At 37.3% G+C, this 16,253-nt stretch overlaps 1 protein-coding gene across 5 annotated transcripts in view; it reads right to left on the bottom strand.

Annotated features, from left to right (window-relative positions):
• Window positions 1-16,253, bottom strand: part of Pp2A-29B (Protein phosphatase PP2A regulatory subunit A) — a 177,085-nt gene that overhangs the window by 129,280 nt on the left and 31,552 nt on the right. For all 5 annotated transcript variants that reach the window (XM_067153738.2, XM_067153736.2, XM_067153739.2 and 2 more), the window contains one exon: window positions 2,673-2,892. In XM_067153738.2, the coding sequence (XP_067009839.1) occupies window positions 2,673-2,892 (220 nt within the window). The remainder of the gene's footprint in view (window positions 1-2,672; window positions 2,893-16,253) is intronic.

The raw sequence follows: 16,253 nt of genomic DNA, 5'->3' as shown, positions 1-16,253 counted from the left end.
GTAGTTTAGGGTGGGTTAGGAGGGTGGGTTATTGGAGGTAGAAAATGTGGGTAGGAACTTTGTAAGGCATGGAAAATAGAATTGGGGTTTTGGAATTTGGAATTTTTGAGAAGAAGAATTAGGAAGTCGAAAAGGATGTTGGGTTTTTCAAAAATGTCGTTTAAATTGAAATTAGGGTTGAAGTACTGGTCAAGGTGGATAAAGCAATTTTCAGTAATGTTTAAGAGGGGGCCTTTGTTAATGATATTAAGTATTCTCATGTCATTGTCAATATTGGTGAAACTATGCTTGGAGTCTTGTATGTGTTGTCCTATGGCGGAGAATCCGTTGTATTTAATGGCGTTGATATGTTCAGAGTATCTGATATTGAAGTTGCGGCCAGTCTGTCCGATGTAGGAGGAATTGCAGTTGTTGCATTTGAATCTGTATACACCAGATTTAGAAAAAGCATTAGACTTATTTAGAGGTTTAGAGTTGTGTAAGATATCAAGATTTCCATTGTTCGTTCTAAAAGAAATTTTCATGTTATGTTTTTAAAAATATTAGTTATTTTATAAGCATCCTGAGTGAAAGTGAAGGTGGAAAAAGCAGTTGGTTTTATTGTGTCTTTAGATAAAGTGGTTTTTGGACGGTGTTTTATTTGTTGATGATGCGGTTTATGAAGGAGTTGTTAAAGCCATTGAATTTAGCGATGTTGCGGATGGTGTTTAATTCGTTATTTAAATCTTTTTTGGACATAGGGATGTTGAAGGCACGAAAAATTAAGCTGTTATAAGTAGCACGTTTATGAGCTGGAGGGTGCAAAGAATCTTGGCGTATTGTGGTTGCTGTTTGGGTTGGTTTTCTGAAAATTTTGTAAGATAAAGAAGAAGGATGTCTAGTGATAGTTAGGTCTAGAAAATTAAGAGTTTGGTTGTGTTCTGATTCGAGGGTGAATTTAATGATAGAGTCTAAGTTGTTGAGATGAAGTGTAGAGGCTGCGTTGGTTGATTCCTCATTTAAAATTACTAATGTGTCATCGACATATCTGGCCCAAAAGAGGATGTTGGAGAAATTATTATTCTGAAAGGCATAACAGTCTATAATGATAATGTATGTATGTATGTTATTATTATTATTATTAATTTTTGTGTTTTCTAAGAAGTCGAGGTAAATTTCAGCAAGAATGCCAGAAGCTGGTGAGCCCATAGCCAAGCCATCTTGTTGATAAATGGTGTTGTCAAAGGTAAAATAATTATTGTTGAGAACTAATTTTAAAATAGACATGAAATCTTGAATTTCAAGTTTACTTAGGTTACTGAATTTGTTTAGGTTGTTGTTTATTATGAGGAATAATTTGGAAATTGGAATACTAGGGTACATGTTTACAATGTCAAAAGAATGGAGAAAAAAATTTGGTTGGATTTCAAAATTCTCAACTCAACATTAATCAGAAGGGAAAAAAGGGAGAGGTCCTACACTTCATCAAAGAAAAGGTATTGGCAAAAGAAAGGAATGGGCCACAAACGTCATGAAAAGGAAAGATTCCCTAGGTCTCGCAAACCTAGTACAGTTGGGATCTGAAGAGAGTAAGAGTTGACCAAGGAAGGTCGGATTGCAAAGACTGAAGTATGGAGTCTGGAAAAAGTAGGAACCATGCCAGACTCAGCTACAGCCCTACAGTCGCCAACCGAAGTCGAGAAGTACTTGGGTTTCCCTTTTAGAACCCTCTCACAACAGGCAGGAGATACAGTGGATGTATTCTACTGCCTCCATGCAGATAGGGAATAGCTTGTGAATTAGTAGGTAGCTTATCATAAGTTAATACATAGATTGCATTACTTTCACAATCTGTACTTTTTTGGGGGGTTTACATAATGATAGAACATAGTGATTCTAATACACTATTAAGAATATCGAAACGCAGTAAATGGGATAAAAATATAGAAGACTGTACCTTTCAGATAAAGTATCACACAAGATCAATTGAATGGGAATAGAGGAAATTTTTGAAAATCAGAAAGTTTTCCTAATTTCTAGGGACAACTACAAAATATGGGCTTTGTCCTAAGCGTGTTAAGCAATAAAAGTAACTGCTTCTTTGAATTCTTAGCAGAGATACATTTATTACTTTAATGCTACAAAAGTCTGCTCTCTCTGAAATTTCTCTCTTATCACCTGATAGGCTATAAACCCAAAATTCTACATGTCCATCATTCCAAGCTGTGAAAGCTCCAATCAGATCATAGTTAATATTATTGACTTTGGGTGTGTCAATTAGTTGATCGTTCCTAATCATCTTTGCCTTTTCCCAGTTATTTAGGGTTGAAACCAATGTTGATTTAGCCCAGTCTTACAGCCAAATGCCTTTCCTGCCGCCAACCCCAGCTGAACATTTATAACAATGGTCATTAATGTTTTGGATATTTTTGAATACTTATCAAAATCCTTTGAGCTCTCTGTATTCTGCTGTATTATATTGAGTTATGGATGAATTGACAGAAACATTGACAGTATACACTTTAACAGAAAATTACCACATGAATTTGTATAACTTTCTGGACTATGAAAGCCTGAAGTAACCTATAAACATAAAATTAATACAATAAACTGATATTTTTAATTTGATTAAGCAATAGAAATAACCTACTTCTTTGAATTTTCAGCAGAGATTACTTAATGTTTAGTCTTACCTTTAACAGCCGGGCTGACTCGTGGGTAACAAACACTGAATAGACCACAAGATGATGTGCGAGATGTAAACCAGTCACCTGAAGCCAGACGCTGAACTAGAGGAACAAAATGTGCTTCTAGGTCAGCTGGACTGTGCTGTGCTGAAATAGTCCGCAAGGATTCAACGGCCTTATCTCGCACCACGGTCTCCTCTACTGTAGCCAACTGTTCCAATGGTGGCTGGAATAAAAAATGTATTCATAATCACAAGGGTCTTACCACTTCTCATGCTGTCAGAAAATATAGTCTTGTGGAAGCATAATATCAACTTTCAATCTGATCTAAAATAAACATGCACAGTGTTTCCATCAAGAAAACTGCCATGAAAACTTGTTGTCCAGAAACGAGTGGTGAAAATATTAATTTTCCACAGGCTTCCTTATAAATACACAATATACTACTGTAACAATGATCCTGACTTGGAGATAACCACCTTATGGAAATGTGTATTTATCTAACATACCACCTTACCAGAGAGCGGTGTCTAGGGTGACCAACCATCCCGCATTTTTAGGTATTTTGTAAAAGTGTTCCACGCGGGATGTCATTTGTCCTGGAAATGTTTTGGTTCCTACCCGAATTAATTTTCATGTTATTGTCAGCATTGTTTTGTTAAGAAAGAAGCCCTACTTTTCAGTGTCAACTCAGTTAAATGTAACCCAAAAGCTTTGAAGTCTGTCGTACACAGTTTCAATGTAAATACAGTATTACGCTGTAACATACCTGTAAAAAGAACATTAATAAACAAGGAATTAAAATCCACACCATTAAACAACGAATAACATGTCTCATCCTTAAAAGAACATAACATTCTAACAAGTCACAATCAATAATTTGAAATCATCGTCATCATCATCATATACAGTTTCGAGCTGTTGGCCACATCTGCTTGGAACATAGCCTCTCCAATTTCTCTTGTCTTCCCACCACTTCTCCCCCTTCACTCTTGCCCAGTTCTCTCCTCTTCTCTGTACACACTCTTGCACTCCTTCTATCCACCTTTTTCTTGGTCTTCCCCTTGGTCCTTTTCCTGTTACCTCCATTTTGTGTATCCTCCTGGGGAATTAGGAAATTTTTATTTTTGTCCAAATATCTATGAATTTGAAATTTTAGAAATCTTATTGAAGCCCTACTTAGTCACCACTCTAGCATACAATGCAAGGTGTTTGAAAAACGTTGGCTCGAATCCAAACAGCTGCCAGTCTGCTGTCGCTCAATTACATCACCCCCCGCCACCCTGGTCAGGTCAATGACATGCTGCAATTCCCCTTCGGGTGCTTTACCCTTAGTGTTCCTTAGTATTATCATTGTTGTTACTATATTATCATTATGTTCTTTTAAGAATGAAACAAGTCATATTCAATGTGCATGGTGTAAAAAAAAAGTGTTATCATGCAATTAACATATCTCACGTTTTTTTTTTAAGTTTTGACTCAGTTAAATTATAACTGTTAGGTTCTCCAGTCTGCCGAAACTAATTTTGAGTAATTAATTTATAAACTACATAAAAAAGAAAACATATGGTAACAGTATTATAGTTGGGGTGGCGTAGGGACCCCATCGCCCAGTGGGGAACCACCGCAATCAGTTACCCGAGTATTGGCAGGAAAACCATAGAGTTTGCGGGGTACGGAGGAAATGCCTACTCCCAGTTCTGAACAACTAGAATGAAATAAGGCAGAAAGCCTTGTTCACAATTTCATGAAATCATCCTTCACCTCTCATCTTCCCCTTTCTCAAGATGACACCTTAGACAGTCTACCATGAAAAGTCTTTTGAAGAAGAATTCTATCGACTGCAATCATTTACACTGTTGCCGACTTAGCGGATTTTCCACTAAATTTGGCGGAATTAGAAGACTGTCAGCGGATAAATATATCACTTAGCGGACAGTGGATTCGTTTGGCGGAATTCTAGATTTATTATAGGGGAATTTAGTGCTTTATCCATTTTTTACGTTCTTTTTAATTTGTACTCCAGTCTGTCTCCGAGCTATTCAGTATTTCTTGTCAGGAGCTTAGCAGTCACACGAGGAAAACATGTTATTTGGATCTGATGTTATGAGATCATGGTATCATAAATGTGTAATGTGTGGAGAAAGGTTACTTATCTCTTAGTTGACGAATGACTACAGATAATGAAACTGTGAGAGAGTAGCATTTATTTTATGCTATGAAGAAAGACCGTTTAATGAACTGGCCTGTTCTGTGTGTGGCCCTTGAGGTAGGGGATTCACCTAGTTTGCACCCGGCAGTAAAACGCCTACAAGTTTTAGCTCGCTGGCTTCGAGGCAGGGGGGTTAATCCCAGTGAAACTCACAGATCAGGTGAGTGCAGATATTTACTTTTCTTATTATTATTATTATTGCTCATTTCCATTGCTCATTATTTCAGATCGGAATTCTTGGCGGTATTTTAGCGAATTTTTAGTACTGTTTAGTGGACCTTGAAAATATAAGTTGGCAACACTGATCATATATTGCAGAAATGACAGCATTCAGATGCAGTGGGCTGTCATTTGGAAGATGATTATGATGGATCGGAGCATCTGAAAACTCAACAGCCAGCATATACACAAAAACTTCAAAGAATTAAACCTAAACAAATCTCTTTCTTCTTAACACACAATGTTAACTCTTTGTGCCAAACTGGAAAATTAAAGATTGTCACTGACATCATGGACAAACATAAAATTCTAATTATGGCCCTTCAAGAAATAAGGAATAGTGGTCAAGACCCAACAGAATCACAAAGGTACAGATTGTATAAAAGAATCCCTTGAAAACGAGTTATGAAAAACTGTCCGCAGCTTGGTAATTTATTTCTAATAAATTTAAAAACCATAGATGCAGTCATGGAATTTAAATCTCAATCCCCCAGACTTGCAACACTAACTCTGAAATCTGCAAATAAAATCGACAATTATCAACATACATGCTCCCACTAATCAGAAAAAATAACACCCTAAAGGATAAAGAAGAAGCACAAATACTCTGGGATCTCCTAGATCAAACTTTAATCAACATATCTCCATCACACATTAAAATTCTCCTTGGCGATTTCAACGCACAACGGGATAAGAAAGAAGGTACCAAGATATAATTGTAAAATGGCCAGCACATAAGAGAACGAATAAAAAGGTTCAAAGATTGGTTGAATTATGCAGAAACCAGAATCTTATCTAAAAATCAACATACTTTAATATGAAATCTCACAAATTAAAACGTGGAAACATCCTGGTTTCCAAAAAGGTGAATGGCAACTGGACCACGTTTGCTTGGATAAATTTCACCATCATTAAATCTACAATGTCGAAGTCCTAAGGGGGGAAGAGTCAGGATCAGATCACTATGTTGTTAAGATCAATATAAAATTAACTCCAAGGGTTAAGGAAAGACCCTTAAAATAAAAATAGAAAAAATTTGACCCAACTACCTAAATAAATAATAGGGAGTACTATAGGAAAAAAGGAGAAGGATCTGTCAACACTAATACATTAGAAGAATTGACCACCAAACTAAAATCGATAGCAGAAGAGTTAGCTCCAACACACCCTAGGAAAAAAACATGAATGGTGAAATGAAGAATGTTACCAGGCAATTGAGAGAAGACACAAAGCTTGGATAAATCATAAAGCCCAAAAGTCAGACAAATCAAATTTAGAACTAATAAAACAAAGAAATTCAACCCATAAAATCATCAAACAAACCAAACATCTTAAAAATACCTCACAAAGAATAGAAGAGAGTTTAACAAAAAAACAATCACGAGATTATTATAAAAACCTTTGGCAAATACCTTAAAACATATGAGCCCCCAATATTAATGCCGAGAGATTAATCAGGAAGGTTAGCCCATAGTAATCAAGAAAATGCAGGGATCCTCGCAGAGACATTCAACAAGCTTTTAAATTGCTATGACCCACTAGAAACGCTGGAAGTAAATACTGACACACCCGTTTCAACCACCCCAGATCTAATAGATCCTCCAAATAGCAATGAGGTAGAATTTGTAATTAAAGAACTAAAAAATTATAAGACATGTGGTGAAGACCTAGTCTTTGCAGAAATCTGGAAAAATACAGGGAAACCAGCAATCATAAATTTACATCAGCATCTAGTCCAAATGTGAGTGACAGAAAATCCCAGAACAGTGGATCTCAGGCATAACCCATCCATTACTCAAAAAAGGAGATCAAACTAATCCCGACAATTACAGAGGAATAACCCTTTTGGACAGCACTCACAAAATTTTCTCCCGCAATAATTTACAATTGGATAAAAAAAACATTCCGGAACCACAACTTCGAGAATACTAAGGATTTTGCACATACAGAAATTGCCCAGACCAAATTCTCAGCCTGAAACTAATAATGGAATATTACAAATACAAAAATAAACAGCTGTTTATTTCATTCATAGATTTCAAAAAGGCTTACGATAGTATACACAGACCCATTGTTTTTTAAAATCCTCAGATCATATAGCCTTCAACGTAGATTAACAAAACTTACTGAACTAACTTTAACCAACACAATTTCAAATGTAAAGTTCAGATGAGAAATGTCAAATGCTTTTCCAATAAATACAGGACTCAGAGAAGGTGACCGATTATCCCCACTGCTCTTCAATGTGGCTCTAGATTACATCATGAAAATCTGGCAAAAAGAAAACCCACCTAAAATCAAAATTGGAGCAAAACCCTCACTAAGGACAAACTACCTAGGGTTTGCAGTTGATTTAGCTCATTTAGCCCTTGACATGGAAGTCCATGCTCAGATCACCAGTCTCCAGAAAATTGCATTAAAAATAGGATTACAAATATACTGTGAAAAAACTGAGATCATGACAAAGAAACCCCTTGACATAAACAATCTTGTCATAAATGATTAAAAAAAATTAACATAGCCCTAAAATTTAAATACCTTGGAGAAATCATTTTGCACACCTTAAGCGAGAAAGCAACGTGAATAAACAGAACCAACAAAATGAAAAAAGCACAATTTCTAACCTGGTCAACTTATAACAAAAAATGCTTGTCAATAGACACTAAGATCCAACACTACAAAACTGTAACTTTGCCGGAAGCCAGTTACGCTTGTGAAACCTTGTTCCAAATTAAAAATGAACTGATCAGCTCCTCAAAACTGAAAGAAGAATTATTAGAACTTGCATAAATAAAAAGTACCAGGTTGAAGGAGTCTGGAGAATCCTCCCCAATGAAACTGTATCAAGAGATTGACCCAGTTACCAGCACAATGAAGAAAAGAATCTCTTATTTCTTTCACATCTTACGACTACCAGAAAGCAGGATTTTATGACAACTAGTGATGAAAAATCTGGGAAAGAAGACAGGAGGTCATTGGAACATGGAAATTCAAGAGCATCTCAAAACAGCTGGACTCGAAATTACAGGTGTAGAGAACAAGAATAAAATTACCACCCTTCTTAAGAATCTCAAATTTTCAACCGAAATGATGCACAGAAGGCCTGTAGAGATTTCGGACAAATTAAGAACACTGCAATCAGAATGAATGAAGAAGTACTGGGCAGATAAGAATCAAACAGTACAACCTTCAAAGAAAAAGTGTACATGGAAAGACTCAAGCGGACAAATGTGACCAATAAAGTTAATAATAATAATAATAATAATAATAATAATAATAATAATAATAATAATAATAATAATTGGGCAGGGGAACCTCATTTATGTTTCACATTCATTTCCTAACAAAGTGGGCCTTGGTACGCGGTAACCTGCCAGTTCATTCTCTCTCTAGCACAACTGCAGCTCCCCTCCACTGCGTGCCACGGCAGCCAGCAAGATGCAAGGTTTGTCCAGTAGCTGTGTTGTCACATGGATTTTGAAACAAGATTTCAACACCTTCCAGTTTGAGATAGCAGCTAAATTTTTGTACATTGCTATTTTATGGTCTCACCCTCTGAGCAAAATCTAGTTGTCGACTTCATTAAGAACTTATCGATAGTTCCCTTGTTAGTATAGGATTTCAACAATTGCAGTCAAGTACCATATTTACTTGCCTATAGGAACTTATTTTCTGAATTTTTGGAAGAGTCCTATAGGCTCAAACTAGATAGAAATCCAGTTAAGGCAAAGCAGGGTTCAGAATAAGCTATTTTATTTTCATACATAATGCAAAATATTTAATTAAAATAAACAATGTTTACTTATTTTATCAACTTTGATTCACCACTAACATTCTGCACGGTGATAAGTTCCGCTAAGACCGAAGCATTTGTCATAATGTGGTGGATGGGCATGACAAATAGAACTAGGAGAGCATGCAGGTTAAATTAAAAAAACAGCTACCTGTAACAAGAAAATCCTTGTTTTTAATACCGGTGTATGTTCATGCTTCACAAAAATAAGAAAGGGGGAATTAGTAATCTACATATTGTCCGTGAAAAGGCAAAGTACCATGTCATTTTTGTCAAAATTGAGGTTACGATCTTTATACATCAATCGGCCTCCAGTGCATCTAAAAACAACATAAAACAAATTATCATAACCACCATCAGTTATATACAGAACACCAGGTTATCATAAGCACCAGTCATTACATCTTAAGCGCCTGAGTTAGAAACTTTTAATTTGCATGCAGATTATCGTACGCAACAAGTTTTAATTCTGAAAGGAACGTGTGATGCGCCAGTTTCACTGTTAGTGACCTGTCAGTCATTGCTGCAGTACAAGTTTTAATCAATTTGGCACTTGAAACACAAGGCAAAGCTGGCTGGCGGATGTATCACATGCTGACTGACAGCTAGCATACTAGTGGAATGCAGAAGGAGGGTGGCAAGAGAAGAGAAGGGGCTGCTTCTTGCGACAGACTTGACAGAACAAGTACAGTCAGCAGATAAACAAATCAGTTCATTGTGAGTACATATTCCTACCGTTCATGCCCGAAGTGAATTATGCAGCCGAAAATACTAAAATGAAGTTTGCGACAACAATTTAAAAAAGTGTATTGACAAGGTGGACCAAACACACGCTATTTTAAATAGTTTTTAATAGCTTTAGACAAGTCAGTACAGGGTCAAATCAAATACCTATCATGGTTAAGTTTATCAACAAGTGGAGAAACGCAAGAGGTTGTTAGTGTTCATAGTTTTATGAATAAGGAAGCTGAGGAAAGAAATAAAACACAAGACGAGTACAGAATGGAGTTGTTGAAAGTACAACAGAAAACAGCAGCTGCAACAAAAATGTTGTAGAGGATGGTCAAGAGAATTTTAGCCGAACAAGTTGACCATGCGGTTATAGCTGCGCAGCTGGGAACTTGCATTCGGGAGGTAGTTGGTTTAAATCCCACCGTTGGCAACCTTGAAGATGGTTTCCCATTTTCACAATAGGCAAATGTTGGAGCTGTACCTTAATTAAGGCCACAGCCGATACCATCCCAATCCTAGCCCTTTCCCATACCTCCATAACCAAAATCCTTCAATGTGTTAGTGTGACGTTAAACAAGTAGTAAAAAAAAAATAATAATAACAGAACATAGAAAGCATGAAACTAAAGAAACTTCAATTGGTACACAAGGAAATACATGAAAAGGCGAAAAGTGCAGAACAGATTTTTAAGATTTCCACGCACAATCCTTGAATTTTACATTCTTCAAAAAACAACTCCATCAATATCTGAATTACGATCTGTGTCAAGAGAGAGGATTGGTTTCCAAAGAGGTTGAACCAGTTTAGAGAAGTATTGTAAAAGATTTAGGCTTCAAATGGAAGAAGATTAGAAATAATAGAAGGGTTTTAATCGATATCGCCTATTCGGCGAAAGACCTACACTGGGCCTCTCTGGAGGCCACATGCCATGACATGACAGTAGTTATCTTGTGAATAAGGTTGTGAGCGAGTTGCTGCAGAAACTAAGGGTACTTCTGACAAACGACTGATGGGCGATATCCAACAAGGAGATCAGCAGGTGACATGAGACGAGTATCTAAACATTACTTACGACTCCAATCACAGTGATCTATTATCACAAACAGATGAGGAATGATAAAAATGTCCTTTCTAAATATTGTACTGTAATCAGTGTATTTCCACTTTCAGTCTCTTACTGTAGTGTAGTAAGTCAATTTTCCTATTGATTTTTATCTTCCTAATACAATCAATTAAGAATATATCTTCTTATTCTCCTGCCTTTTAGTCCTTCAAACCAATCCCTCCGAAATATAAACACTACAAAAGCTATCATAAGAGGAACACTCGACGACCAACAAACAGTCTTAAGCGACATTCAAAACTTTAAAAAAATTCCCTTTCACTAGGATTGAATAAATAAGTAACCTAATATATGACAATAAGAAGAATTCATTTCTGGGGTAGAATAAAAACAGAAACTGCCTACACTAAGTATTTGACACGCTAGTCGTTTTTATCATCTGTAAAATTCATTTGTCGCTAACGATATTTTGCCTTTCCAGGGACGATATATAAAATAAGAGTTTTGTCTGTACATTGTTCAGAATGGTATTTCTGTACCAGTTCTGTCCACAGCAAAAGGAAATGCACTGTTAATTTTGCATCATCTCTGTATGTATGTATGTATGTATATCACGAGAAAATGCATGAAGAGAATTTCATGAAAATCGGTATCTTAAGTCAGGGAATGAGGCACAACAATCTAAGCTACACATAACTATTTAAACTGAGTGAAATGGAAGTTTAGGGGAAGGCCTAAAATGTAATTCTCAAACATCTAAGTTATTAGTGGACGTATCAAAAACTGCATAACTAAACTTAAAGTAAATACAAAATTTTAATATTCCACCTTCTCAATACTAAGGTGAGAAGGTGGAATATTAAAATTTTGTATTTACTTTAAGCATAGTCTCAACTCAATACGGAACCTAACAATGAAGTTTATTACTTTTAATGCATAACTAAAGTAATATATAATTAAATTCAACTTTTACAGTACCAACTATGATAACAGAATTTCAATTTCAATTTTTGCTGCAAAGTCCATATCAATGCCACACCGTAAGAAAATGCGTGAACAGATTTTAATGAAAATCAGTATGTAAAGTCGGGGAATACGGCACTAGAGTCTAGGCTATATATAATGTTATTCACTCTGGATGAAATGGTCTTTTAGGGGAAAGCATCTAAAATTTAATTTTTAAATATCTATGCAATTGGTCCTATCGAAAAGTGTAATTTACAATCATTTAGGTCTTATACAGTTTTACCGAATCGACTATATGGCAACAGAATTCAAATTTAGAATGCTGCCGAGTCCATATCAACACCGAGCATTGCTAACATGGAAATAATGTTCAATCGGGTTAACTGGCGATCGGGTTCGTCATAATTGTTGTAAGGTGTAAAACAGCATGGTCATCAGTCCATATCGACAAGGAAAATTGTGAAGTATTATAATAAAATGAGAAAAAACGTGAAGGAACGATCGCTTCAAGAATAAGACATGGAAGAATCATAAAAGAAGGAAGGACTCCCTTTAAATTAGATGTCCTAACATCAAGGAGTCGGAAGAAAACTAAATGTGAAGGTCTACAATATCGAAAGCTCATAAAACTGATCAAAAATAACATTACATTAACCTTCATTATGATCTGTCTCTTCTGCTGCCACTCATCTCCAATGGATGGATTACCGCTGAGTCCCAAGTAAAACAGCCTGCCTGAATATTGGCGGAAAGTAGCTGGGGAGTTAGATAACTTTGCACATACTACACGATTAACCTGCTAATGGCGAGTACTACAGCTAGTATGATATAACAATTAGGCCTACCTCTCCATTGTTGTTGGAATCACAAGCTTTCCTCATCAATGTCTTCACAGCTGTCATTGCTCGATTTTGGTTCTTCATTTTCTTTGTGTTCTTTCCATAGAAGATCAGAGTCATCTAATGCGCATGCCCTTCCATTACGTAGGTGGTTTGAAAAGTTCTCGGAATGTACTAGAATTAAGTATCTTACCTCGGTGGAACTGCTTTTATTTTTCAACATAGTCTCCCTGTAGACTAATGCATTTGGTCCAGCGATGTTCCAATGCCTTGATCCCATCTCGAAAATGAGATTCCTCCAGGCCTGCAAAATACCTCTCCAATTCGGCTGTCAGTTCTTCCCTTGTAGAAAATCTCCGTCCACCGAGGAAAATTTTCAGCTTGGGGAATAGATGAAAGTCTAATGGAGCCAAATCAGGTGAATAAGGTGGATGTGACAACAATTCATACCCTAGTTCATGAAGTTTTGCCATGGCAATAACACTTGTGTGCGGCGGAGCGTTGTCCTGATGAAAGATGACCTTTTCCTTGCCAAACCAGGCCTTGTTTCGCGTATCTTTTCCTGTAGTTGGTCTAGGAGGTTTGCATAGTATTGCCCCGTAATTGTTTGGCCAGTAGGAAGATAATCTATCAGCAGAATGCCTTTTGCATCCCAGAAAACTGAGGCCAGACCTTTCCGGCCGAACGCACTGCCTTTGCTTTCTTTGGTGGTGGTGAATCAGCATGTTTCCATTGCTTTGACTGCTGTTTTGTCTCTGGGGTATAGTAGTGGACCCAAGTTTCATCTGTAGTCACAAACCGACACAAAAAATCTTGTTGGTAGCACTGAAAACGGGCCAGACTTTGTTCGGACATTTCCAATCTGGTGCGTTTACTGTCCAATGTCAAGAGCCACAGCACCCATCTTGCGGATAATTTTTTCATACCAACTTCTTCGGTTAAAATATAATATACCCATTCAGAAGACATCCCTACAGCTTCAGCAATCTCCCGCACTTTCAGTCGACGATCCTCCATGACTATTTCATGCACTTTTGCGATAAATTCTGGGGTCGTAACACTTCTTGGCCATCCATTACACGGATCATCATCCAAGCTTTCCCGACCAAATTTAAACTCGCTGGTCCACTTGGCAACAGTCGAAAATGAAGGAGCAGAGTACCCCAGTGTGTTCTGAAAGTCAGGATAAATTTTCTTTGCTTTCATACCTTTCTTTACAAAGTATTTAATCACTCCTCGAATCTCAGTTTTTTCCATTTTCACAAATCACTACATGGGAACAACAACAAAGAGTCGTCACTACCACACTCCTGCAGCTAGAGCACTGACGCGCCACGTGTTCACTCACAAAGGATGTGTGATTATTGCGCGGGAACCTCGTTGCTCTAGCACTGACATCTAGCGGTGATTCCGAGAACTTTCCAAACCGTCCTCGTATTTTTAAAACCCTTTTCAACAAGCACATACACACAACCCAGTCTCAAATACACTGAAGTGAAGGACGCTTGATTTTTTCAGCTATTGTCTCATGCAGATTGTCCACCATCCAGCTGTGAAAAGGCTTCTTAATTTAAACGTCCAATGGCTACAAAACTGATGTAAGTCTTGGGATAATTGCTGGATAGGTTTTAGTTAGTGCCATTTATTTTGTTATGCTGCCTACTAAGTGGATGCAAAAAAACTGTCCCATACTATCATCAATTATGTAGGGCTCCTGGACGTCATTCCCATTCAGTTCTTAGCCAAGTCTTTCACCAGATCCATCTCCATCCACCCTTTGTACTCTACACAGATTTGAACTTCTGCCTTCAGGCAGACTTTTCCATTTGAAAATACAATATAGCAGAAGTTTCCTGCTGTCCGCAGTCACAGCTAGCATAACTGTACACTGTAGCCTCTCAGCTCCATAGGTTTTCACTTGAACATTTAATGCACCTGCTGTGTTTATCATTGTTCTTATTGGAACTGATGTCCGATCGATGTTGCAAATTTGTGAAACAAGAAATTTGTGTTCTCAGTCTTATCAAGAAACAAAATTCAATCACTTTATCTTTGTGTGAGGTGGAAGCTGAAGTTCTCCCCAAACTTACTGTATTGACACACAAATTGTACTGCACAATCTCAGGTTGCCTTAAATTCTGAAGCTGAGATCTGCTGTTTTTTGCCCATCTCTGGTGCTTTCAAATATAGCATTACATACATCAAAACATGAGCCCTGTTTCTTGTTTCAATAATCCAGTCTAGCGCATCTTCAATGACTTCTTTGTACTTTCCTTCCAGCATTCCACAAAAAGACCTACAGTCCTTATCCACGAACTCTAGTTGTCCTAATTATTACCTATACCAAATCATTTTAGGCCCTATGTCGAATTCAAGAGATGCCACTCTTATGCCATTTTACAATGCAAACTGAACAGCATTCAATTTAAAAGAGGCCGTAAAATTCATTATGTGATTACTTGTACTCGTCATCTAAGTTTTCACAGTACGCATCTAAGAAATCGACTGGAGAAAGAAGGATACGGTATGAGCCAAGCAGCCAAACAAATCGGCAGCTATGGAGGAGGAGGTTGTGAAGCAAGCCTGGAGCGAAGGCTGCATTCCAGTGGACTATAGCCATTATCGTTGCACTGTGTATTTCTACACAGACAATGTTGCCAGTTTTAGCAAAATGGCAGTGAGAAATTTGTCAGTTTCCAAGAATGTTATATTCTGATCCTCTAATGTTAGGGGGGGATGTACTATAGATGTTGGGGTCCTATAGCCAAATAAATATGGCAATGGCTTCCATGCTCAATTTGTTGATAAGGTAGACAAATTCATCATCATCATTTCCCTTTATCCAGCTGTAGCCGGGTAGGGGCAAATATGGTTCCTCCCCACTTTCTTCGGTCTTTCCACCACTCCTCCAACACTGTGTCCCAGTCCAGGTTTCTTTCTATAATGCTGCGTTGGATGGTATCCTTCCATCTCAATCGTGGTCGTCCACGGCCTCTCCTTCCTTGGATTTACATTTCAATCACCTTTTTTGGCATTCTTTCGCCGCTCATTCGCTTTATGTGCCCAAACCATCTTAGTCGGCTCTTCTCTATTCTATCATTCATTTTTTCCACTCCAATTTCTTCCCGGATTTTCTCATTCCTTATTTTGTCTCTTCTACTCTTCTGTATCATACTCCTCAAGAATTTCATTTCGGCTGCCTGTATTCGACTCTCATCCTTCTTTGTCATTGTCCAAGTTTCTGCTCCGTAAGTTGTTATGGGTACGTAATACATCTTGTACATAGTATCCTTTGCTTCCATTGGCACATCTTTGTCCCATAACATATTTCTTACACTATGATAGAAAGAACTTCCAGCTTGAATCCTTTTACTAATCTCAGCATCCAGTCGAGCATTCTCCATTAATTCACTCCCCAGGTATTTAAACGTTTCCACTACTTCCAAATTATGCACACAAAAAAAAGGAAGAAAATGAATACAGGAGAAGGAGAGCCAGTACTACACAAGAAACATCCAATAAAACTGCTCAAAATCACCATAACACCAGACAAATCACAGTAAAATATCCCACAATCCACCACACAAAAGCTATAAGCAGGTGATGTTGAAGAAATTCAACCATCCACTTTAACCAGCAATGTTGCAAAACTAGACAATAAGAAATTTTAAAATAACTAATTAGCAACCTTGCTCACATGTATGAACACCTGTGTAAGCTCACCCCCTTCAAATATTACTCATAACCCATACGGTAGAGGTTA

Source organism: Anabrus simplex, chromosome 9, assembly GCF_040414725.1.
Source record: "Anabrus simplex isolate iqAnaSimp1 chromosome 9, ASM4041472v1, whole genome shotgun sequence".
In the NCBI taxonomy this organism is placed as follows: Eukaryota; Metazoa; Arthropoda; class Insecta; order Orthoptera; family Tettigoniidae; genus Anabrus; species Anabrus simplex.
Note: the sequence above shows the minus strand (reverse complement) of the source record. Positions and strands in the feature narration are given on the sequence as shown.